The sequence below is a fragment of the Equus przewalskii genome, chromosome 5 (genome assembly GCF_037783145.1).
Source record: "Equus przewalskii isolate Varuska chromosome 5, EquPr2, whole genome shotgun sequence".
Taxonomy (NCBI): Eukaryota; Metazoa; Chordata; class Mammalia; order Perissodactyla; family Equidae; genus Equus; species Equus przewalskii.
The window spans coordinates 53,312,984-53,340,157 of NC_091835.1; the positions used below are offsets into that span (position 1 = coordinate 53,312,984).

General features: G+C 36.9%; 1 protein-coding gene across 2 annotated transcripts in view; it reads right to left on the reverse strand.

Moving 5' to 3' along the window:
- ITPR2 (inositol 1,4,5-trisphosphate receptor type 2) overlaps nt 1–27,174 on the reverse strand; it is a 473,043-nt gene that overhangs the window by 374,014 nt on the left and 71,855 nt on the right. For both annotated transcript variants that reach the window (XM_070620853.1, XM_070620852.1), the window contains exons 3-8: nt 12,201–12,316; nt 10,998–11,084; nt 8,816–8,974; nt 3,255–3,353; nt 2,862–2,945; nt 2,433–2,579 (exon numbers count right to left, since the gene is read on the reverse strand). In XM_070620853.1, the coding sequence (XP_070476954.1) occupies nt 2,433–2,579; nt 2,862–2,945; nt 3,255–3,353; nt 8,816–8,974; nt 10,998–11,084; nt 12,201–12,316 (692 nt within the window). The remainder of the gene's footprint in view (nt 1–2,432; nt 2,580–2,861; nt 2,946–3,254; nt 3,354–8,815; nt 8,975–10,997; nt 11,085–12,200; nt 12,317–27,174) is intronic.

The window sequence follows — 27,174 nt, forward strand, 5'->3', positions numbered from 1 at the left end:
AAATTACACTTAGATACCATCTTACACCCATTAGAATGGCTATAATCACCAAGACAAAAAACAACAAATGTTGGAGAGGATATGGAGAAAAGGGAACCCTCATCCACTGCTAGTGGGAATGCAAACTGGTACAGCCAATATGGAAAACAGTATGGAGATTTCTCAAAAAGTTAAAAATAGAAATACCATATGACCCAGCTATCTCAATACTGGGTATTTACCCAAAGAGCTGGAAATCAACAATTCAGAGACTTATGCACCCCTATGTTCATTGCAGCATTATTCACAAAGGCCAAGACATGGAAGCAATCCAAGTGCCCATCAGCAGATGATTGGATAAAGAAGATGTGGTATATTTATACAATTGAATACTACTCAGCCACAAAAAAGACAAAATCGTCCCATTCACAACCACATGGACGAAGCTTGAGGGCATCAGGTTAAGCAAAATAAGCCAGACAGAGAAAGACAAACACCACATGATTTCACTCATATGTGGAATATAAACAAACTTATGGACAAAGAGAATAAATTAGTGGTTACTGGGGGAAGGGGAATGGAGGGTGGGCACAAGGGGTGAAGGGGTATACTTATATGGTATATGACAAACAATAATGTACAACTGAAATCTCACTATGTTATAAGCTATTATGACCACAATAAAAAAAAATTAATGAGAAAAGAAAAAAAAGAAATCTATGGTGTAAAAAACATATTTTAATTATGTATTTATTTTCAGGTTGCCTGTTATCTTTCAGTCCTACCCTAGGATTAGCTGTGAGGCAGACTTCTGGAAAGAATGTCATGTAGCTTTGGTGGTGGTTGTTTTCCCAAGGGCTTCTCAATTCCCTGTCACCTCCTGTAGGACATGGTCTCCAAATACTCTGAAGAATATGGTCTCGTCTGAATGCTAGGGACTGAAAGGATGCCTCAACATGTAGTGGGGTCTCAAGATAGAAAACATGTTTTTTGTACTATTTCATCTCTATCCTAAACCACGTCATGACTCAGAGAATTATTTTGATGTTACACTTATAATTAAGGCTCAGCTCATTTGCATAAACATCATACTTCCTCATTTTCTCTGTTTCAATAGTCTAACTTGCCTCGTTATCCCAAATTCAATTATGGTTACTTCCCTCTTCTTTTTAAATCACGTACAAATAAGTCTGTTCCGTTATTACTTCCTCTAACACTAGTTACTCAAGGGCCCACATTTACCTCTTCTCTTTCATTTTTCCTGTACTTGCATAGAATGTCTTCTGATCTCTTCTTCTACCACTTCTTCAAATCCAAATGTATTCATCAAAGAGAGGTATAAACATTTTATCTTGTAGAGTAGTTATTTATGTTTTGAAATACATGTTATTTTATTATAAACTTTTCCTTTTATTCATTTTTTTGAGGAAGATTAGCCCTAAGCTAACATCTGCTACCAATCCTCCTCTTTTTGCTGAGGAAGACTGGCCCTGGGCTAACATCCATGCCCACCTTCCTCCACTTTATATGTGGGACGCCTACCACAGCATGGCTTGCCAAGCGGTGCCATGTCTGCATCCAGGATCCGAACCAGCGAACCCTGGGCCACTGAAGCGGAACATGCACACTTCACCACTATGCCACCAGGCCAGCCCCTTATTTCTTCTTTATATTAGAATTTGGGCATTTTATTAATTTTTACTCATGAGAATATATAAATAATATTATCCATGAATTTCATTTTAAGATATTGAAGGAAGTGTCTCAAAATATGTGCTGTAAAAGGAGAGAGATGGGTTTAAAATGGTTGAGAACCACTGCAATAAGCCTGGATGTCCATTAAATCAAGATAGAATTAATCAGATGTGGCTTGTTGATAGGTGATCATGTTTATCTTGTATTGAAGATACATGTGTATCACTGTATTGAAAGGTCCTTTAAAGAAAAACACATACTTTTCTTAATTACTCTACCATTTGGCACATTTAAGAAATACTTTTTAAAGGATGAATGAATGCTTAACTATGTGTCTCCTCATTCCAATAGAAATGGCATCCCCAGAAGAAATAAATGTTCTTTCAGTGACTATGTAATTCTGGTATCTGTCTTTACTTAAAGTGAATCATTCTACTCCATCTTAACTCCAGTGCCATTTGAGACACACGGCCTTCAGTCCGATCAGTCTTGACAACATTTCACAACGGGCTTTTTAAAAACAAAATCATATATACGCCCTTATTAAGCTAGAGAGAGAGCGGCCCAAGAGAAGATAGGTTAAGAAAGTAGTAATATTTCAAATTGGCCAGAGCAAAGAAGAGGTACAAGTTGGTTGACAAAAATTATTGCTTTATGGGTCTATCATAAATGATGCCTATAACAATAAAACAATCAGCCTAGTGAATCTTGTCTTTTTGATATGAATATTTATCAAAAGCCAAAAAATATTTACATACCTCTATTTCCCAGAGTGCCTTAGAACTAGTAGCAGAAGTGGCTGATTGACGCAAGGTTGTACGAAGGAAAATGTGCTGTTTCTTCTCGTATTCGTCACAAGTCAGAAACTTCTCTTGCTCAGCATGAAACAGTCTAACAACGTCACCCTAGAAAAACACGTCAAGAAAAATGCATTTCCAACAGAAGTCTGAATAAATAGACATAAGAAGCAGGTGTCTCTGGTTTTGACACTCTGGGCCCTTCTGCTAGCTACTTGGCTTTTAATGATTATTTATACATTTCCACATATAGGGGGGGAAACACAATATAACACTCATAGTACTAAGGTTTATAGTCACATTCTAAACTATGAATACACTTGCTTTGCATCTAGAAGTCCAGAAAGACTTCAGGTCTTCCAATAAACTTTCTGTGTAGCACATACTTACTCCTTTCAGTACATCTTCTCGGTAGGAACTATATTTCATGAATAAAGTGATTTTCCAGCTAGTGTTGCAATTAACAGCATTCACCTATTAATGAAGAAATGTTACGTTATAAGACTGCAGATTCCATTTTATACCAGAAATTATTACGTCAACTAGTAAAAAGAGAAAAAAGACAACTTTGGACAATGAAGTATGTAACTCAATGCAAATATCTTCAAAAGACCATCCAGAAATAGCAACAGCTACTCATTAGCTACACGTACCTTAGGAATATTAATTAGCATAACTGGCTTTACACTCATGAAAACAAGGAAAGAAACTAATATGACATTTTTTTTCTCTCTCTCTCATGAGAAAAATCAACAAATTAATTTCCCTTCCTCCCGAACTTACCTCTTTACACCCTGGATTATCAAGAAGCTCTATGTTGCTGGCATGTAGTGGCTGTCCTGCGTTCACGGGCATCAAAACAACTTTATCTCCTACAACAATCTAGGAATCAGAAATAAGTTACAGTTGAGACACTGCATGGATCTTTGGTGCTATATTTGAAGCTAAAAATAACTGCCCAGAAGTCCTTGTTATTGACCTAACACCTCCATACAAATTTTAGTTGTTTTCTCTTTGAGGTAAAATATCTTCTGATAAATGATCACATAATCATGTCCCATAGTGCCTATCAGTCTGGATTCATAAAGCTAGTGTAGATCCTTTTCCTGTTAGCCTCCCATTTCAGTTAGAGCTTTCTTAACATCGATGAACAGGTCATTATGCCTCCACACGAGGTCTTATACCATGAGCACAGCAGATAGAGTAAATGCATCTACCACAAAAAACCAATCTGCCTAAATGTTAGAACCACTTCAACTGCAAGCAGAAAATGTTATACATTTGCATTATCTCTGGAATTAAAAACAAGTCCGTTAAATTTGATCTTTCCCATAAGCCCAGAAATTTATTAAACATTCTAACGTCATCTGAATTCAGGAAATGAAGAATTAGGTATGACCTTGTAGAAATATGTTTATTGTTTGGACCTTGAGCATCTGCTTCACTTTTATCTTAAACATCCAAAACTATTATTGCTTCTTAAGCCTATGCATTTTTTTTTTTCAGATTAGCCCTGAGCTAACATCTGTTGTCAATCTTTTTTTTTTTCTTCTTTTTCTTCTCCCCAAAGCCCCCCAGTACAGAGCTGCATATTCTAGTTGCAGGTCCTTCTGGTTCTTCTATGTGGGACACCACCTCAGCATGGCCTGATGAGCAGTGCAAGGTCAGTGTCCAGGATCCAAACCAGTGAAACCCCAGGCTGCTGAAGCAGAGCGCACAAACTTAACCACTAGCGCACGGGGCTGGCCACTGGTCATTTTTAAATAAAATTTTTTTAATAAAAAATTTTTTAAATTGGTTATGGGAAAAGTGCTGTAGAGAAATTAAGCCTAAGTTGATTTTTCATTTATGCTATCATTAACAATGTCCAATTTATCTTTAAGTATTTTTACTCATAACTCAAATTGTGGGGAAATGAAGTTATGCTTTCTTAATGATAATAATGAACAGTTTAATTTTAGAGTTATTAAAGTTATTTTTGTTGTTAAATTCTGTTAGAAGGCATTACTGGAGAAGCTATACTCTCATTTATGGAATTGTTCACTATCTCAGAAATGAAAACCAACTCTCTCATTGCATATTTCTTTCCAACTGAATATTAGAATAGATTAGTTTGACAGATAACTGAAAAACAAATTAGGACTCAGACAATAAGAATAAATAAAACTTCTTCTCCCTGTATCTTAACCTAGACCAAGACTTTATAGAACATAATTTCAAATTTTCAATATAAATTAACCTTTTATGGATTATATACAGGAGTCTACATTTACATATGGGGTACTGTTGTCACAAACTATATCTGGAGATTCAAATATGATAGAGAAGGCTCAAGCTCACTATTTGAGCAAAGGAAGGTTGTTTTTTGGTTTGCAGAAATAACTTCTATTGTTTACAAGACTGGTCTCTATTCATCACCTGCCTTTCAAGTCCATAATCAGCCAGATGCTGCGACTCATAAAGACCCATCATAGAAGCTCTCTATGTACAGATAAGGAAAGATCATCACGAAACAGTCTTAAGTGAGAGGATGGGGGCAGAGCTATATTTGTGCAAAAAAGGGAGGGAGGAAGTAAGAGTATACGCATAAGAAATCCTTCCAGTGGTTAACTGTGCAAGAAGGGGCAGGAATTGGGGAGATGGAAAAGAGGATAGAAGGGAGATTTTTCACAATATATCTTTATACTGTTTTCCATTTTGAACCATGAATTGGTATTTGAAAAGATTAAGTATAAACAAAAACATATAAAAGTCAACATGACATAAACAAATTTCCAACATCCCCCTCCGAAAAAAATAAACAAGATACTTGTTATTGCACATGAAACCAAGGCAGCTCCAAGTCTCAGAGCCATGTAGCAGTCTGAGTAGTCGCCCATACTAGCATACTGGGACTTACTACCACATTCTGCCAGTGCTACATCTGGTCTTCTAATTTCTTAAGGAAAAATTGGATTTATATGATACAGATAAACATATCTGTATCATATAAACATTAGCCAATAAGTTGCTAAATATAGTGATATATTTTAGCTATGTCCTTCCAATTAAAAGAATACTTCTGGTTGTACCTATATCCACTGTTTTAAGTCTTACTACTTTACTATAGTTGTCTTAAGCTTTGAGTCAGTCCATAGGCTATATTTACTTCAAAACACCACTTGTAACATCTTATATTTTTAAGAGACCAGCCATAGAACCAAAATGTTCCAAACTCCAAGGGTTCATAAGAACCCTATTCACAAGGAGAATCTAATATTAATTCACTAATTTCCAGATCCTCGGTCTTGTTCTTGACAATGGTTACTTTGACTAAGCAAGCTGAAAGAAACTTGCAAATGAAATAGACAAGACGCCAATCAAAAGAAATAAAAAGAACGGTAAGAAGTACCAAGAAGAATACAAAAGTGTGTAAGAAATAGTTCCTATTCTCAGGGAATTCACACTGAATTACACAAACTTGGCAAATATGGAAGATGGTAATATTCTCAGAAGGGTGCATCATGGGGCCTGACCCACTGACAGGGTCAGATGCCTTCTGAGAAGCTGTATATGTAATATAGAACTTGAGGGTGAAATCATTTTCTGCCATATTACATTCACCCTAGTGCACAAACATCTTTAAAAAAATTTCCAATTCCAAAATCACTTTTGTTGATTCTATGTAACAGCCATATAAGATTCAAGCTGGGACTGTACCGAAAATGAAGAGCAATGTAAATACTACTGGCAGCGACCCTTCTTTTGAAGTGGCACCTGTTATGGGGAAAAGAACATTGCCATAGAAATCAAAACACCAGGGATCCAGTCCCGCCTTTGCTAGACTTCCAAGGGATCTAGTTTTGCAAAACAGCAAAAATTTATGTGCTATTTGAAGGGGCTTTCTCCCTAGGAGCTGAATTTTTCTCTTGACTGAAAGAATATCTGACCTTTTCTCCCTTTTAAAATCTATCATCAAGGTAAAGAACTAACGTCTTCTTAGTTCAAAGTTGAACATGAAAAATTAACTACTCAATTATGGGAAAATAAATGAAAATGAAATATTTATGTACTCTGCTCAAGGCTGTCCCCAGTGACTTTCTAACTGCTCAACAGTAAGCAAAAGCTTCTAGACAGCCGAAAGTTGAGGAATCCATGAATCTATTTTTCTCCCCAAACTATACACCCCACAATTCTATAAGACATATGACAAAGGTGCTCTTAAATGATAGAAACCATTGATTTTTGAGGATATGAACATTTTTCTCCCCAGACTATCAGCAGCCTCCTTCCTACATTTCATTTTGGTCACCAAACATCCTGTTGGATACTTACAATCTAAATCATAAGTTAAATTATTGCTAAATAGTAAAATATAATTTTAAAAGTCCTTTGAACGTTGCAATTTCCTCTTCTTATCTTAATAGGCTTTTGAAGAAAATCAGCAATAATTAAACCACTTGTTTTGAAGTGACAGCCTTTCCAATTGCCTTCAATAAAATACAGTAGGCTTGTATTTTAGAAAAATGCTACCTATTCTTAGGGAAGAAAATGAGCATTACAATACAATTATCTATGTGGCAAATATAGGGCTGTGGGTGTGCTTATGCTTTCACAACAATCTTAATCACATACAAAAGCTACGGAGTGGCGAGCAAAAACAGTGAGCTGTCTCAGCAAAAAGCAACGTGGAAGACTGTTTTAGCCATGCTTTATGGAACACATCTACATAAGGAGGATTTCTATAAGGCACTTAAGAAGTACATTGTCCACTTTAACCAAGATGGAGTGTTTGAGTGGGAGGGTTTTCTTCTACCAATACAACTAAGTATTTGAAATAGTTCATTACATTCAACTCTCTGCTGATCCTGTAAAGCCATTTGGGAGCAGGGAAAGGAATAGATAGAATGAATAAACAAACAGATAGAACGAATTAATAAAGTCCACAGCAACTCCAAAGGCCCCAGTTTATCCAATTATTTCATTGCATTCCTTTAGAGCTTGAGCCCAGGTTTTCTTTGTTCTGACATTTAGTCATCACTGAGCATCTACAGCCAGGGACACTACTCAGTGGAGGGCTGGAGAGGGCAAGAGCATCACAAGAAAGGGCATCAAAAGACACAGGATGTTCATAAACTGCATAATCAGTCCCTGAATAATTGAGAGTTGATTGTAATTAACTACCTACTGAAATTAAAATACATTCCATGCTCACAGCACACATCACTTGATGCCAAAAGAAAAAAAAGTGGGGCTTCTGTTTTTAAGGAATCCAACACAAAACTTAAAGTGCATTACATTTCTGCATGCCATGCTTCTCCCAAACCTTACCTAAGGAGGTTATCACCAGATAATTTATTAACCAAATTAAACCATGAAGCTTGCATCCTGTGGAATTGAATTTGTACTTCAAAATTCACTGGAAAAAATAGACTGACTATTAAAAAAAAGACATTTCTAAGACAAGAAATATCCAAAACATATTTAAAATGTAATCAAAGTATTGAGAAAACTCTGTCAGAATAATTATACTTTTATATTGCTTTGAATTTACAGTGTTAATTTTTCTAAATCTCAATTATTTTTCTTGATCATCTGACCTAATATTTGTAAGGTATTCTTTTTACAAAAGGTATTCAGTATTCAGTGTCAACCAGCATTTACTGAGCACCTCCCATGTGCTAGAGACTGTCACTAGCTACTGTATTTATTACACACAAAAATAACTATTGAGCCTATTGAATCATTTCACACAGTTTTTATTTTCTCTATTCTATAAAGTAGCAGAAAATATTTTAGCAATTACTAAAATTTACATGATACAACATGCACATATTCCACAACGTATTTTAAGTATTGTCATCAACAAGCAGGTGCCAATCTATAGCTCCTCATATATCACACATCTATTAAGATGTACAGAGTGTAAACAGTTGACCAAAAAGCCAGTAAACAAAATATTGTCATGATTCACTGTGTTACTCTATTAATTCAAAGAAGTAGACAACATTTCGTAAGCACAGCTCATTTTCCTTACAACCACGCTCCCTCCTGACTAGGAAAGAAAACAAACTCTACCTCTCTTTTAAAAGTCTCAGCCAATATTAAGGTTACTTAAGTTCTTTCACACAAATTCTAACTGAAAGATGATTTTAAATTAATCTGAACGTTATCTTTTTACAATTCCTGAGCACAATTTGTGCCATAAATAAATACTTTTAACCTATTAAACATACTAACATAAAAATAATGTGTTGAAGTTTGAAAACTATACTTCCTCTCTTTGTACTTTCTGGATTCTCACTTATTAAGAATTATTGTCCTTATGAGTGCACTATTTCTCTCTCAATTTTATATTCACATACATTGTCACCCTCGCTTCTCAGCTTCCAGAAGGGATGAATATAGAACCAAGACCCTTCATTTCCTGCAGCATCCAAGGACACACGCATGGCATTCTTCTCCAGTAAAGCGGGTAATCTCTTGTTGACTGTCAGGTATTTGTTGCTTTTTATATGCAGCAGCTGTAGGGAAAAGACATGGATCACCGCCTTTATTCTCTGATCTCTTCTGTTAATTACATGTATATGTTTATAGATATATCATGCGCCCACATAACACAACTTGGGTGGAGATTAAACAAAGGCACTCTTTTCAGACTCCTCACTCACCATCCTTCCGAGTTGACTTTCTTTGGGTTCCTCCTCACCTCCACCCCCAATTCTGCTTCAAAACAAAGTGGGCATATGAGGAAAACAAACCAGGGGACACCTCTAAACGATTTTTATCTACTGATAAATAATAGAATAAAACCAGCCTTCCCAAAGGAGACCTGGAGTTTCCCTCAAACCACATTCTTTCTCAATTCCTGCATGGCCACAAAAACCGAATTTACTAAAGAATATCCAAGAAACTAAAATAATGCACCAACCCATGTAATATTATTAACCCTGCCCACAGACAGCCCTAATTCTTCCTCTGTGAGGATGCGGGCTGGGCAGCCTAAACAGGCTCTGCACCTTCTGACAGAGGACGCTGACCCTACTCGCGTCTCAAAGGAGTACAGAAGCACCACTTCTCAGGTTTTTTGGATTCTATGGACAAAATCACTCCAAGACATTATTCTACTGAGTAGGAAAAGTAAAACAAATAACCTTCCTGTCTAGCATTACAATCATTTCAAAACAGAATAGTCATTTTAATACTCACAATATGAAGGAAATTATCTCATAAACCAATGAAAACCATCATGGGCCAACACCCCTCCTTTGGGATCCACCATGTTGGCGCACGTGGCTCAGCCCCTAACTGACCAAGCAAACATTTGCTCTTGAGGTTCTTGACGAAAACATAAGCTCGACTTGCTGGCACTTAATATTAATCAAAACTTGGTTAAGAGAAACTCTATTTCTGGAGGATTGTCCAAGGGACATGCAGTGCACCCATGCCACAGGTATCACATAATCTATCATTAGAGTAAGTAACACATTCAGGGAGCTGCAGACACAGGCGCTCTCACCTCGTCCCATGAAAGACCTGCTTCCACTGCCCTGTGCTCTGGCATTTTGCCACTGGCCAATAAACAAACACTAAGGAATATTATTTTTTAAAACAGCTCAATGAAACACCTCATTGTAGTATTTATTGTAAGGAAGTTGTTAAAGCTATTGTTTACTATATTAAACAGTGTCCTCTTTATGAGAGCTCATTGGAGAAACACTTCTCTGATTTTCTTCCTGGCAACGGTTGTGCTTCTAGACTGCTGACTTACTTCTATATTATGGACCTCCTATGTGAATGCTGTAATGTATCACACTTTCCTTACAGGTACGTGGGCAACAAAAAGGCTTTGAGCCAAAGTTTACCAGACTTCATAGCATGGTTTTTATAAACATGCCTCACCCCTGACTTCACCTATTCATCCAACCATTATTTTCCCTTTGACACAGTTGCCTTATTTATTTCCATTTTATCTTGTTTTGTGGTATGTATTTTTGAAAATGCCTTACATTCTTTTTGGAACAAGGTGGGGCATATATTAACAAATAACCAAGTACAAAGTTAAGATCCAAGTGAAGCACAAGAAAGGACTGCAGCTGAGATAAATCAGTACGCAAACCAACGGAAATAGAAGACCTTCTAATAACAACTCAAGGACAATCTCCAACTAAAAGTACAATTTGAAAATGTTCCTCCCCACAATATGAAAAGATAAAGCTTCATACGTTACACGTTAGTCCATTAACTCGAAAGGACTATTTTATTACAGGCCTTTAGAGATTATGTTTCCCCATCTTCTTCCTTTTGTTGTAATAACTTGTGCACATATCTAGATAAGCTCACTTCTTTATGTGTACACACCAGACTTATTCACAAACACATAGAATAGCACACGGAATATCAAGTAAAAATATCACAATATCCATAATTCTCACCAAAGAACAAACTATTGTATCCCAAAATTTTAATGGAGTTTGGCATTCCTACCAAATGCAAATTACCCATAAAACATCCACCTCTTTTAAGAGAAAGTAAAAAGACACTTACTTGTATAACATTACTGTATTTCACAATTTCTCCCAACAGTTTCTTATTCTCTGATTCGTTTTGTTTTTGTTCCAGTTCTGCAGCATGCTAGAAAATGATTATCAAATATTCAATGTGGAAACATAGCAAGTGGAGTGCAATAATTGACAAAGAAATAAGTTTTTTTAGGAACAAAAAAAACAACCATGAATAAAATAGGCTGGTTACATAAAAAAAGACAAAATCGTCCCATTTGCAACAACATGGATGGACCTTAAGGGTATTAAGTTACACGAAATAAGCCAGACAGAAAAATGAACACTGTATGATTTCACTCATATGTAGAAGATAAACAAACACATGGACAAAGAGAACAGATTAGTGGTTACCAGAGGGGGTAGGGGGGGCATAAGGGGTAAAGGGGCACTTATATATGGTGACAGACAAGTAATAATGTACAAGTGAAATTTCACAATGTTATAAACTATTATGACCTCAATAAAATTTTTTTTAAATTTTTTAATTTTTTAAAAGTCAAAAAAGTAAATAAATTAAAAATAAAATAGGCTAGTTGCTTTACTCTTGGTGCCTGGGGAGGAGGGTCAAAGATTAAAACATGATTATAATACAGTGTGAGGATTCTCTCAATGCAATGCTGAAATTTGGCCCAAAATATCTTTGGATGCTCTAATGTAAGAAATTTCAGAAAAGTACTAGGCTCTTTGGTCTTATAAAATTACTTTCAGAAGAATAATGCTAGAGAGTAGGCGAATTTCTGAAGCCTCAAAATATAGTTTTAATTCTGAAAGTAACAGGAATTTCAATGACACAAAATTAAGTTCTATCAAATTTACACTCAGCCCAAACCAGAAACAAGAGACTTTAATTCTTTTCCCATAGTTTTTCAAAAGATTAAGTACCATGCCAAGTAAAATATAACTGGATTTGATATTCCTACAGAGAATTTGAACTGGTTTCCAGTTTGATGTGACTCTGAATTAGTCTGACACACCCTACAAAATAGGAGCAGGAATGTATTACCTACATGCCAGGAAATAAGGAGTCACACCCTGTAACTTAAACGTCCTTTCCACTTTCAATGTGTTGCTACATCTATTCTAAATCTCTGTGTATTGAGTGAAATCACTAAGCTACAAAAGAGATCTTTTGTTATTGCAGTTCTTGGTCCAGACTAAGCCAGACAAATGGAAGCCTGGCCCTTACCTGTAATTTCTTCAGCAAGGCTGCCTCTGTGTGGTTCCCTTGTTTGGCCTGTTTAGCTTTCCAATATTGTTTCTGGGCAGAATATCGGTTCATAGGGCACACCTTAAAGAGACAGTCTATGACAAAACAAAAACATTGTAACTAAGACAACCAGTATTTCTGAGATTTCCCGTATAGCCTAGCACTGGAATCTTGGAATCCCTGAGTATTAAGAACATTTAAAGGTCATCTAGCCCATTCCCCCATCAACTCTTAAATTCCCCCTATAACATTCTTTTCAAATAATTAGACTGTTAAAATACCCCCTTCTTCATTAGTTTAGGTTTTTTAAAGGATACCATAGCTAGTGTTATTTATAAAGAAATCCAACAAATGTAATCATTACATGGCAAGGCACTTCTTAATTATAATGGAGTACCTGGTCTGAGAAAGTGAATAGAATGAGATTAGTGAGTTTCACTGCCTTATCTGAACTTGCACAATTAACTACTTTTTCATGGTATCTTTGACAGCCAGAGTGATGCAAAAAGTAGAAACCATCACAGCTGACCATTTCAGTCATCCATTCCCAAAGTTTCCACATACCTGGGATGAATATGGTGTGGAAATCTGAGATGCAGCATGTTATAATGGAAAAACAAAGCAAAAGAAAACAAACAAGCCAAGATTATAGTCCTGACTCTACCACTAAATATCAAGATAGGAAATTCTAGCGGAATAATATAGTTAGTGATCTCTCTAAGGCACAAAGCAAAATATATTTTTTCTTTTTAATGAGGAAAATGGAAGTTTGACTAAACAATATTTCCATACGCTAATGATTTTGTATGTCTGTGGAATGGATGACAATCTAGAATAAAGGTCAATTCCTAATATTCTATGATAAAGGAATAGTGACATAGAAGATCCAAACATTATTTTCATTTTTCTCACAAAAAATTGTAAGAATTCAGAGTAACAAATTTACTGTATTTTAATGGATGTGTTAATATTTATAATAATCATTCTCATTTTTCAAATACACATCACAAAAATAAAATTCAGTCAACTCAAATATCCACTTCAGCCACATTCTTGACTATATCATATATATGCTCATTCTCTTATTCTCTTTAAAATTAATTATAAAATTAAATGATAGGCTTGAACTCTTTTCAAATCCCAGTTTCTCATGCTTTTAATGACATAAATGATCAAGAACTGTAACTAAATTTTTTAAGGAATTTAAAAAATTCTGAAGAAATAACTTTTTTTTCTATAGCTTGTAAACACAAATTCTATTGATTGCCCTCTGCTCATACACACACGAGGCTACAGAAAACTAATTATTAATTTCTGGTTTAAAAGTTACTGATGTGAATGACTAAATATTTTATAAGCAGCAGAAAATACACACCTTCTAAGTGCTAAACGCAGGCTGAGAGCCTGTCACAATTACAATATGATAAAGGAATCACCATTTGGCACATGTGTGTGAACACCAAGTCGACCTGAAAAGTGTTTTCCTTGGCAACATATTTTATAAGCCCTAGAAATTATTTCCTATATGTTAACAACTACAAAGAGAATTGACAAATTTTTTCAAGCACAAATACAGAGGTTGTTTACAGATACCTCCAAAAGAGTGCTCCCAATTTAACACAACAGACTATTCTGAGTGTCCTATATTAGGCAAGTAACCAAATTCTGCATTGTTTTAGTGCAGCAAAAACACAAATCCGTATTCAAGCAGAACTGAACTCTGTAATCTGCAGTCTATACTTCCAACTTCCTTCACGTACGAAAAGGAAAGAGAAAAATTGTTTTCTTCTCCATCACTTCAAATTCCTAATTAAGTTCATTCAGAAATGGCCCTTTGACAGAGAAAATATTTTTCCTAGATTCTAGACCACCCCAGCAGCCCTTCTAATTAGTGGTATCTTTGGGTAGCTCGCAAAGAAACTGCGTGTGCTGTGGTCCTGATCGTTGTGGGTAAAGGTATTGTGAAGTGAAGCCAAACATTCCGCCAACCCAGGTTTACTGGTCAGGTCCTGCTGCTGGGTCACAAGACTCAGATCCTGTCCTCAGAAAGGTCACAGTTGATTGGGTGAGACAGGCATCTACCACGTGCTGAAGTTTCACAATGGAGCTCTGGAGAAGGTGCTGTGGGGCACAAAGATGCATGTGGCAGCTTCACAAGGGGAGGCTAGAAAGTCTTCCCAAAGAGGAGACACAAGCCGAGTTTTAAAGAAACAATACTAATTCAGCACATTGGCAAGAGGGTTCAAATGCTCAGAGGGGAGGGGTTCCAGAGCCAACAGCCACTACAAAGGCAGAGAAGAATTATGCTAAGGGACCCGCTGACCATGCAGGAAAACTATGGCCTGGGCTGTGAAAGGAAAATGGAGTGCTTGGCTGAAGTCAGGGTCTGCAGAGTACTATGTGCTAGGCTAAGGAGTATGGTCTTCATCCCATAGGAAACATCAAACTCTTAAAGGGTGTTAAGCTCTTACAGCATATGCTAGAGGATGCAAACAAGGTGAGAAGACCAGCACAAAAGCCCACTGCCAGTGTGCTGAGAGACAATGAGGATCTGAATTTGGGCTGTATGGTAATATTAAGATAGCCATAGATTTAAAAGAAACCAGAAGAACCAACAGGCTTTCTATCTGTTAGATGTAGAGTGGGAAAAGATGACGGCGAGAGAAAGTGAAGATGGACAGATGAACAAGCTTCCACCCACACTGTCTGAGATACAAAGCCTTAGGTTTCAAAAGCCCTTTCCATTTTCATGGCCTTCGTTTTATGGTCCTCGTCAGCAACCTCCCACAGGTGGCATCTCATTTTATATTACAGTAAATAACCGACCTGTTTCTGCGTGGGAACTAATACCACAGGACTATTCTGGTTGATGGGAGGGAACGCAGGGCATACACTGACTTATGTAAAAATGCTTTTGTTGGTTGTGGTGGTGGTGATGGTGATGGATGTGTGTGTATGTGTGTGTGTGTGTGTGTGTGTGTGTGTGTGTGTGTTTAATTCTCTCTGCCTCTTTTAGAAAACTTTTTTCTTTAAACCCACTCGTCTTGGGCTAGTCAAGTATTTTGTCTGTTTCTAAATTTATTGCATAATAAAAGTGTCAATAATATCTGCCACGCCTAAGTTACAAGGTTGCTGAGGTGCACAAAAAGATAATCTGTGTGAAAGTACTCTGTGAACTTTAAAGCTCTATTATCAATGTAAGGTATTATTATTAATATTGCTTCATTCGTTCAGCAATAGCTTCACTAAGATTAAGAGATGACTAAACCCTTACAGAGCTCTCAGCAAAGAGCCACAAAAGTAGAATTTTCTAATTAAACCCAAACCCAAACCCCAAGTTGCCCAAGACAACGTGTTTGCCCCTTTGGTTTAAGATGCCACAATGTGGTTTTGTATAAAATTCTTGAGTTCCCTGAAACAGCATGGCAGTGAGCAGAGGCTGCAATCTTTCTTACTTTGTAACATCTTTTAAAATATGCAGATACAGCCACTAACACCAGCACGGGTGGAGACTGACGAGCAAGGAGGAATCCAGCTATCTCAGAGCTATCCGCTCTCTCCCGCCATCTCAGAGCTGTCCGCTCTCTCCCGCCCTCCTCGCCATACTTCTAACACCAGCTCTCTAGTATTCCTGAGTCTGCTGGCTCTCTAAAATCAGAGGTGTATATACTTCAAAGAAAAAGATCTTACGGGGTTTTCCAATTAGAAACTACTCAGTGTCATTTGTTAATTTGCTAACAATCTCTTCAGCATTTCAAAACTCAAAGAATAATACAAAAGGAAAGGTTTGCCTCACACAGCAAACACCAAAAACACAAATAAAAGGAAGCAATTTGAGTTACATTCTTTTAAAAGCTTAACCTGAAGACCTGAAGCCAACAATTTTGCAGAATTACAGAAGTTCAGGAAACGTTAGTGCTCTGACAAAACATGATATGTTCGCTCAGGCAATATTAGAAGAACTATGCCTTAGAATTAGAACATTTTTGTTAACAACTGGGGAAGGAAATTAAGCCTCCCAGAAGTGTTCACTTTAAACTGAAAGAATCAGCGGCATTTTTAGCCTGCTTGTAAATCCTAGTGGAGGGAAGAAATAGGAAAGCCCTTCCAGCCATGTGGAGCACGTAATCCACGGCCCAGAACACTGTATGTCAAAGACGCAACTTTCCCACATGGTTCCTTGTAAATCTGGCAGGAAACCAGTCTAAACCTCCACTTACAACACCTAGCTAAATACTTTTGAAATGTTTTGCTTTGTACCTATCAAAGCACTTTCTAAAATATTTGTTATCTAAGGCAGTCTCCATTTGGGACTATTATATGTCAAGTTCAAGTTATGCAGTGGCCAGCAACTTTCTTTGGGAATGGTAGAAAGAAATTTTGTTTCATTTCTCCTCCCTCCTAAAGATGTTGTAAGATTTAAATGAGGCACGACATATTAAACCATCAGCAAATGCCTGTTACAAAGCGGGCGTTCAACAAATGGCTCTTTCATGGTAGCTTGTAAAATTACCTCATACTGATTACAGGGAACACGGTTGCCAAGGGCTTTATTATCTCCACGTGGAGAAAGGTAGGGAGGGAGGGCATGGGGAGGTTTTCCTTTTCTCTTTATGATATAAACAGGATGCAGCAAAGTTCAATGAAGACAATGGGACCTTCCCAATGATAAAAATGGGAAGTGGTAAGAAAACCCTCCCCAGGGTAAGGGACAGGCAGACAAGGGGCCACTGGACACTAGCAATTAGAATTCACAGTTGGTCAGAGGAGAGGTACACATTCATTAGCTGAAAATATAATGGTAGCTCTCTTTTTGCTCTTCAGTTTCTCTAAGAAAGACATCGTGAATACACGTTTGTATAAAACTCTTTATGTTTAGAGTATGTTTTAAAAAGAAGTGTCTTTTGTTTTGTTTAAGCATGCAAATTTCAAACCAAACATCTACCTCCCTTGATCATAGCCTAAGGGAAGTGTGGGGAGGGTATCTTAGATGGAAAGTGTCCTCTAGAATGTCACAAAGGCCAAAGAAAATTTATCGCAAGTGTTAGAAGGATGAAAATTTATCACAAGACATGGATGAGCAACCATGAAGACCGCAGGATAACTTCCTCAGGCAAAAGTCAGCTATTTTACTACTGAAGAGGGAGGAAATGGCTTTTTTGTAGTTACAGGCTTGTAGGCTACTAAAATGTTAGAAGTGGAAGGGGGCTCAGATAAAATCTGACCTTTCCTTTCTCCGAGATAAAGAAGTAAAAACTCAGAGAGGGAATTGCCTTGGCCCTTCACGATAAAATCTCCAGATTAAAACAGATTATAAATATGAGCAAGTTCAACCACACCTAGGATGCTTGAATGCCCTGACAAATGACTATCTGGCCCCTTGGTGGTAGGGACGTTACGCACGCACTTGGTTTGCTCACTGCAGCTTCCTACCATGGAGCACTGTGTAAACTATGGAGAGTACCACATGTTGGTAATGAGGATCATTTGGTCTTCACAACAACCTTGAGAGTTAGCCAGGATTATTTTCTCCATGTTCCAGAGAAGAAAAGTGAGACTCTTCTTAAGTCCACAAAACTGGTAAGGAGTTGAGCTGGAACTTGAACTGAGATCCTCCAAACCCGATTCAGTGTTCTGCCGCTAGTGATGGTGCCATTTGAAAGCAGACTTGTCATATTCAGGCAAAAACTGTCTCATTTTAAATGCTGTTCATAATTCTACATGTAAAACTCTGAGGCCATTTAAAACAAATTTAATTCGACTTCTACACAATAGCCCTAAATATCCCAAGACAGCAACCATGGACATCTCCACCTCAGCTCTGATGGAATTATCACAGCAGGATCTCCTCGAATGGTACCATTTTACTACCAAATACTAAGAATATTTTTTTCTCACAATAGATGTGATTTTAGCCAATTAAAGAATGACTTTTTAAGGTATTTATTAAAGCACTTAATGTAGTTAGCAGGTATAGACAATGGAAAAAACACTGGCCAGAAAGTGAGATGTGCCTCAGTTTCCATCCTACCACAGTCTTGCAACATAATACAACACCTAGAGAAACAGTATGAAGATAGATAGATATATATAACAGTTGGTAATACTTCAAAAGAAACTAATGAATGGGTTTTTCACGAGAAATATGCCACGTGCATATATAATTAAATAATTGTTAAGACATCAAGAGGAATGTTACAGAATCTGTTTCAAAAACATTTATCACCTGATTCACGCATTAATGAGTAAATACTCAAAAATAAATGAAACCTTCTATTTTGCTTCCTTTGGAGTGGGGAGGAAAAATGTAATCACATGCATCAACGCTACTTTCCATTCTTGTCAAAGTCCAAATTTTAGCATTAAGCAAACCATTATACTAGACATAAGTCAAATTTCTATCAGAAAATCCTAATGTATCATTTTTCAATTAATTTTCCCAATCTCAAGGGGTCAAATGAATACTGATAATCAAAAAAGAGTAATAAGCCGACTGATTCAGAAATCAAAACACAAGTCTCTAAATCCCATTACTCAAATATCAGGTGTGAAAGAAAAGAAACAGAAGTGAATTTATACATACATAAATGTGTGTATGTATATGTACATATACACACATACATAAATGCACACATGTAAGTTTTATATATGTATATATTTTATGTTTATTTTTATTTTTATTTATAATTACACTTGCATAGTACCTCCTATATATCATAGGTTATCAACTAGACCACCTCATTTCATTCTTCCAAAAACTCTGTGAAGTAAGCATTAGTTTTATAAATGAGGAAAGAGAAACTGAGAACGTTTTAGAGATCTATCCTAAAGTCTCAAAGCTGGTTTTTAGACTTAATCCATATTCATCTGTCTCCAAAGCCCATCTTCATAATTTAATAGAAGACATTCTACATTTCTCAAATCAAAACTTAAACAGATATATCTAGGTCCAGTCACTGAAACTAAAACACACAACATGATGGTCTAGCTTTCCCTGGGTTCATACTCTGAGATGCTGAACTTCTCCTACGAAGACCCAAAAACATATTAAAAAGAGACTATCTGAAGGCCGGCCCAGGGGCACAGCAGTTAAGTGCGCACATTCTGCTTTGGTGGCCCGGGGTTTGCCGGTTCAGATGCCAGGTGCGGACATGGCACCGCTTGGCAAAAGCCATGCTGTGGACCACGTCCCACATATAAAGTAGGGGAAGATGGGCATGGATGTTAGCTCAGGGCCAGTCTTCCTCAGCAAAAAGAGGAGGATTGGCAGTAGTTAGCTCAGGGCTAATCTTCCTCAAAAAAAAAAAAAAATTAACTAATTAATTAAAAAAAATTTAAAAAAAGAGACTATCTGAATATCTATAATGATGACCTAAAAGAAGCAGTGAAGTAACAAGCTAGAAACACGCAGGCAGGGAATTTCACAGCCTCAAGCCCTCCACTTAGAAAGTAACAATTTTCAAATAACTGAACAATTAAACTATTAATACAGGTAAATTAACTTTACAGAGATAGGCTTGCCTTTTTAAACCAATTTTAGCGTGGCAATAATAACTCCTAGCCTAAAATTTTTTTTAAAACTCTAACACAGGCTCTTTTACGCCAAGTTATAGATATATTTGAAGAATTGCTTTCTGTTCACTGTCTAGCTACTGAATTAATTACTATTCTCATATGGGAGACCTAAAACAAAATCACTTTGTTGTGCTAGGTCCTGTCTGAGCAGAGATTTATGCATAAGAACAAAAAAGATCATGGAGTCCTAATTATCATTATCATTGTAGATTTATGCCCAAGTGAGACTAGCTTTCTATTGATTATAACCCCATAAAGCATCTACCTCTACAGATCATTTAGGAGTCAATGGACAATAACTTTAGAGCAGTGTTTTACAAACTGTAATTGTGCAAACCAGGTTTGCAATCAATTTACTTGGTCTCAATCAGCCCTTTTTAAATGGAGTAAAATGGAATGGAATGGAATGGATGGAACAGAAAGGGAAGGGAAGGGAAATAAAGAACATTGCAAGTAGCAAGCACTCTTTCAAGAAACTTGTTTCTGCTGTGTGTGTGTGTGTGTTTCTGGTGTGTGTGTGTACACGCTGGATTATAATATAAAATCAATTTCTCACTGAGAATTGCAATAAAAAGTGTTTGAAAGTCCCTATCCTAGAGGACTACACATTTGCACAGGTTATGGTTAAAGGAACTGAAAATTTTTTAAATATATGTATAAACAAAGAGAGAGAGAGAGAAATCCTGTGGTCAGGAAGAGAAGAAACCGAAAACAGACTGAACATTTTTTTTTGCTCTACGAATGACTTTTGAAATCCACAAAAACTATCCTTTTATTAATTGCCCCATCAAATTTTTATATAGGCAATTACAATGAAACAGGAAGATGCTCTTTTAAAACTATCTTTTTACCCCCACTCTGGTTGACCTCTACCTTTACTATAACACCCATCCATCAGATGGTGTCTTTTATTAGTTAACAAGTCTACAGGTAACTTCACATTCAGCATCTGTTATCTGATATACCAAGGATGCTCAGAATCTGTGGAAGGAAACTCCTCCAAGTCCCCTGGAAAACAATGAGTAGATATCTATTCTTTCTACTCTGAAAGGTTTTACAGTCTTTTTTGTCTCCTATTAAAATGCAAATACCTGAGAAGGGAACACACTAACATCTTGGTTCCCAGTTTCCCACTGGAGCCTGATGGCCCCATGAGGTGAGGTGGATTGGTGCTACAGATCTGGGGAAGGCATCCTGTAGATTATCAACGTCTGGGAAGTATACATAGGAAAGGTATTTATCAAATTTTCAGATGACGCAGACTGGGGAGGAATAGCTAATTTGACAGATAAAAATCTAGATTTTCATCTCTACAAGATAAAAATCAACACAATTAAACTTTAAACAAGCCTAAACACAAAGTTCAGCACTTATGTTCAGAAAAATTCAACTGCTTAAGTATGTGATAGAGGGAAGCACCAGGGCTATTAAGAAATACTATTAAAAAAAAAAAAAAAACCAGCCTAGACTTTAGGTTGAAGCTCAACTTAATATAATTAAAGTGACCACACAACCCTCCGTGCCCAGGACAATGGTTTATGCTTGTCACCTAACCCTAACCATTAATTGTGTCCTCTTTCACTCTCAAACGTGTCCTGGTTTGGACAGTAAAGTGTACGATCACCCCAAGTATAATAAATGAATGCTGTGATGTGGCAGCTAAAAAGCTGATGCAACCGTTTTAGGCTGGTTATTGGAAGAACGGAGTTGCAACCAGAGGAACTAGGAACACATCCAGATCATTGGGCTCAAGGACACACATCCAGAATACTAGGCTCAATTATAGATGCCACATTGTAAGTGGCACCCTCACAAATTAGCTTGTACCCAAAGTTAAGCAAATGGGAAAGCAGCAAAATATAGAAGTCAACAATAGTAGGAACAAGGAAACGTTGCCTAAGAGAAAATAAAGAGCAGGCATAATCTCACTTTATGTAGCTGTCGGTCTACATGTAAAAGACGGAAGAAAGTTTTTACCCATATTGTCCCAGAGTCAAAGCAAAATTTAGTTCAATGTAAGAAAAATCTTGTCAGCAATTGAAAAGTCCAGAAAGTACAAGTTAGTCATAGGGAAGCACACTTCGACAATAGTGTTCAGGCAGAGGCAGACGAGAAAGGCTGCAGAAGGGATCTTGCCTTGGGAAGGAAGCCCTTCCAAATATTACCTTCTGTTTTATGATGGGAATTGGAGCAGAGGTGACTGGCATGAAAGGACAGAATTCACGTCCTGTATTTACTGATGAAAAGCTCAGCCTTCTCACCTGCCTCAGCTGTATTTATCACAGCCTGGTTTGGTTTGACCTGTCACTATTACAGAGACTAAGAAATTCCAGCCCTGGATCCTGTGAGTCTTCTGCTACTAAATATCTGCGAGGAGTAGGTTAAAATGCTCAAGGCTAAAGCTCTGTGTAAATATCCATTATTATCACTTCCAACTTTACACTCCAGATGAACAAATACAGTTGTGTTTATATGTCAGAGTTTCAGAAGCATGAGGCTTATTGTGATATTTTGTCACTTAAGTATTTTACTTTCATAAGAAACTCCCAAATTAAAAGATGAACAGAAAGACAAAGGTAAAAAGAATAATAAGCAAGAAACACTTCCTCTCCCCAACACACTCACACTAATGTGCAGGTAACATTGAATGAACAACCACTATGTACAAGCACTGATAAGATAAGAGCTTCACATGGATTCTTTAACCTTCCTAGAAAAATGTGAGACACATACTGGCATCATTCCCATTTTACAGATGGTGAAACCAGAGCTTGAAGGTTAGGTTCTGCCCAGGGTCACAGAGTTAGCAAGTGGCAGAGCTAGGATTCAAACCCAAACCACTACCCTCAGAGTCTGTGCTTTTATACATTAAAGATGGAAAGGACGCATGCAACCCAGCTATTTTGCATGTCTGGAAGAGCAGTAAAATATTGAAAAATCGGGGAGTGCGAGGAAAGGTAAGACTTCCAAAAAGCAGGCTGGCCTGAGAAGTAGGGAACTGAGCAAGGAGGTGACAGAGCAGCTAACGCAGGAGATAAGACGGGAAATAAAAGGTACAGTGACGGCATTTTCTTCTCCCTGGATTTTTTTTGTCTTCTCCTTTCATATTTATTTTTCCTTTTTCCTCCATAACTTTAAATTTGCTTGTTGTTCTCTTCCTGCATTTCTTAGGTTCTCTCTCATTCCATCTCTCTTTCTTGTTTTATCTAATTCTTTACTTTTTCCTAATCATTTTCTGCCCTTTACTCTGTCTTATTTCATTCTTTCTCCAATATTTCCTTTCGCTCTTCTTCAAACTTTCTCTTTACTTTCTTTTTTCTTTCTCTCTCCTTTAATGATTATAAAATTGTGCTTAAAATGTATTATTATTTTCTTTGAATAAGACTATCTCTTTAGTATTTCAAATAAAAATATAGATAAATTGGACACTTTCTTATCAAAATTCAACTTAAAATTAAACTGCAAAAGCAAAATGTATCTAAAAGAGGACTTGGATCTAGAATATATAAAGTGCACTTACAACTCAATAAAAGAACACATACAACCCAATAAGATATGAATAGACACTTCAAATATGTATATAAATGGAAGACCAACAAGTACATGAAAAGATGCTCAACATCACTGGTCTTTAGGGAACTGGAAATTAAAACCACAATTACGTACTACTACAAACCCACTAGAAAAGCTAAAATTAAAAAGAATGACAATACTGCATGTTGGTGAGGCTGTGGAGCAACTGGAACCCTCATATATGGTACATGCACACATTCATACCCTCATTCATGGTATGAATACAAAATGGTTCAGCTACTTTGGAAAACATTTTAGAAATTTCTGGAAAAGTTAAACATACACTTAATATATGATCCTACAATCCTATTCCAAGGTATTTATTCAAGAGAATTAAAACATATGTCCACACGTTTGCTTGTATGCAAATGTTCACATCAGTATTATTCATAATGGCCAAAAAAGGAGGGGGAAACAACCCAGCTCCAAATGTGGTGGTACATCCATACAATGCAATACTACTTAGCCAAAAAAAAAAAAAAGAAAAAAGACCGAACTACTGACACAGCAGCAAAGATGAATCTCAAAAACATCATACTAAGTGAAAAAAGCCAGACACAAAAGACTACATACTATGTGATGCATTTGTATGAAATTCTAGAAAAGGCAAAACTACAGCATCAAAAGGAAGAGCAGTGGTCTCCTGAAACTCGTGTGGCGACAAGGATCGACTACAAAGGGGCAAGAAGATACTTTTGGGGGTTATGAAATGTGATCATAGTGTTGGTTGCACAACTGTATACATTTACCAAAATTCATTGAACTGAGCACTTAAATTGAGTGACTTTTGTTGTATGTAAATTACTATACCATAAAACTGAAAAAAATAAGCTATTATATTTGTAAATAGCTTTCAATCACTTACCTTTCTATGGATCAGTGGTTTCTCATAAGTATTCTTAAGACGAAAGATAAACTTTGAAGATATAATGGGGATTTGGGTTTTTTTGTTTGGGTTGTGGTTTGCTTAGCATGGAGGAAGAGGAAGGCTGGGGAGACTGGTTTGCTTCCCCACGCACGGCAGGTCTCAAAAATATTTGGTGATTGACTGATAAGGCACACCCAGGGGTGCAGCAGGTAGTTCTGGTTAAACCTAGTGAGACAAATTTTCCAAAACATGGCATGAAATAAAATTGAGGCTTAATCCAAAATTTAATTTTAATTTGGAGAAAAGAACAGCCTAGAATACCTTGTCACACCTGAAAGCGAGGAAGCCAACAGAGACTACCGGGTCAGATCAAAAGGATTTGAAGAGGCTCCCAGTGAACAAAGACGAGACTATCTGAGCATTGAGATTAATGACCAAACGTTAAAATCCATGAGTTCATAGTTATAAAAAAATACTCATTGGTCAACTTGGGAGGTTAGGGTATCAACTCATTACTCTAAAAATGAGTAGTAAAGGAAAATAAGCTTTAAAAAAATAAGACAAGAAGAAAGGAAGATAGATCGGCACATACATAGCACACACACTGAAGCACGTCTGTGCTACTCTGCAAAGTGGAAGAAGCAAGCCACACAACACCGTATAACGTGATTCCAGTTGTGGTAAAAACAAACAAATCCACACCCTGCTTTTATATTCTTGATAAAAACTCTGGGAAGAGAAACTATTAACAGAGGTCATACCTGAGAAATGGAAATGGGCATTGCAGAGAAGGAAAAATGATTTTCACTTTGTACTTTTTACTACTTTTGTAAAAATTTTAAACCAATAAATTTTTAAACAAAACATTTCATTTTTTCCAAGAAGAAGATCTAATTTATTATGGACTATTATCTACTTCATTTAGTCCACACACATTCTTCCCAGGGAACTCTATAATTGAGTAGCACCAATTATTCACCCATTAAGAAAACGGGAGACAGGAAACTCGCCCAGGCTCAGGAGGGGAAGGCGCCCCCTGAGGGAGGGAGATGAGGGGTGCACATCCCACTCGATGCCAGCTGTCCCCATGGCCAAGGCAAAATATCCTCAGCTCAACTGCAATGTATTCCTTTTATTTTCTAGTTAAGCAGTTTAACAAGAGTAGCGAAGGATACAGTTAGAAAATTTCTCAAATGCTAGCAAAACTGAAAAGAATGAAGATTCCACAATTACAATGATTTTTTTAAGTGCGAGTAATTCCTACCTCTTTTGCCAGCTAGGTTGGGATCTCTGTATTTACCAGTTTGATATCAATGCATATATGGTCCTTCACATGTCTACATCAGGGGACGGTGACAGCTTGGAATAGAAGATCTTAAAGTGTAAAGGGATGACTGAAGTGTGTTGATATTTTTTTAAGGCATTAGAGAAGATTCTTAATCTGGGAACAATGAACTCAGTTTGGTGGGATTCATGGAGGTCCACAAATCTCCTAAAAGTGTAAGAAAAACTGTGTGTGTGTGTGTGTTTGTGTGTTCACAGGTGCATTTTCTATCAGAGGGCCTCTAACTTTTATCTGATTTGAAAAGGGATCTAGGCCCCTCAAAAATTCATAGTAGCCACTACTATAAGGGAATGCACCACTATAAATCATCTTAGGCTCTCTAGCTGGTAACTGTACAAACAGACTGAGTCATAGGCAGGCATGAGCTAAACTCTGCTTTGTTAATCAATAGAAGAAAAAGTACATAGGGAAGGAGAGGATTGCTACAAGACGCTTTAGAAGGAATGGAAAGAAGAGTCAATCCTCAGTGTGTGTCCAGGCAGGGAAGAACTCCTAGAGGGGGTCAGCAGAGTGCCCAGCATCAGCATGAACAAGCATGATGGAATGACGTAGAAAGACAAAGAAAAAGAGGATGATCCAGCAATTCCACTTCTGTGTATTTACCCAAGAGAAACGAGTGCTTTCACCCACCAAAAGACATGGAAAGAATGCTCACAGCAGTACTATGCATAGTAGCCCCGAACTGGAAACAACCCAAACGTCCATCAATCAGAGAAGGGATAAATAATTGTGGTATGTTCATAGAATGAAATCCTAAAAAGTATTGAAAAAGAATGAACTGCTGCAACATCAATGAATTACACCAACACAATGTTGAACAGAAGTCAGCCACAAACCAATATGCACTTTTCACTTCTAGGTGTATACCCCAAGAGAACTGAAAACATATGTCCACACAAAAACCTGTACATCAATGATTATAAAAACATTATTCACAACAGCCAAAAACTGGAAACAACCCAAATTCCCATCAACTGAGGGTAGATAACAAACATGGTATATACATACAATGGAATATCTTTCAGCCACAAAGAGGAATGATTTATTGATTCATGATACAACATGGATAAACCTTGAAAACATGCTAAGTAAAAGAAGCCAGTCACAAAAGCTTGCATGTTTCCATCTATATGAAATGTCTAAAATAGGCAAATCCACATGGATAGAAAGTAGAGTAGTGGTTGCCAGGAGTAGGAGGGGGGAACAGGAAGTGACTGCTAATGGCTGTATCTTTTGGGTGTGATGAAAAACTTCTGGAATCAGAGAGTGGTGATGCTTGCGCAAACTTGTAAATACACTAAAAACTACTGAATCGTGTGTTTTAAAAGGTGAATTTTATGGTATGCGAATTATATCTCAATAAAAAAACCCTTAATTTTAAAAAGAATATGTACCATATGGTTCCATTTATATAAAGTTCAAAAACAGACAAAACTGATCTATGGTGATCAGGGTAAAAACAGTGGTTACCTTTAACAGAGGCACTGACAGGGAGGGGGAAGGGCACAGGAGAACCTCCAAGGACTGGAAATATTTTATATCTTGATCTAGATAATGGGTATATGAATACATATATATGTAAAACTTTATCA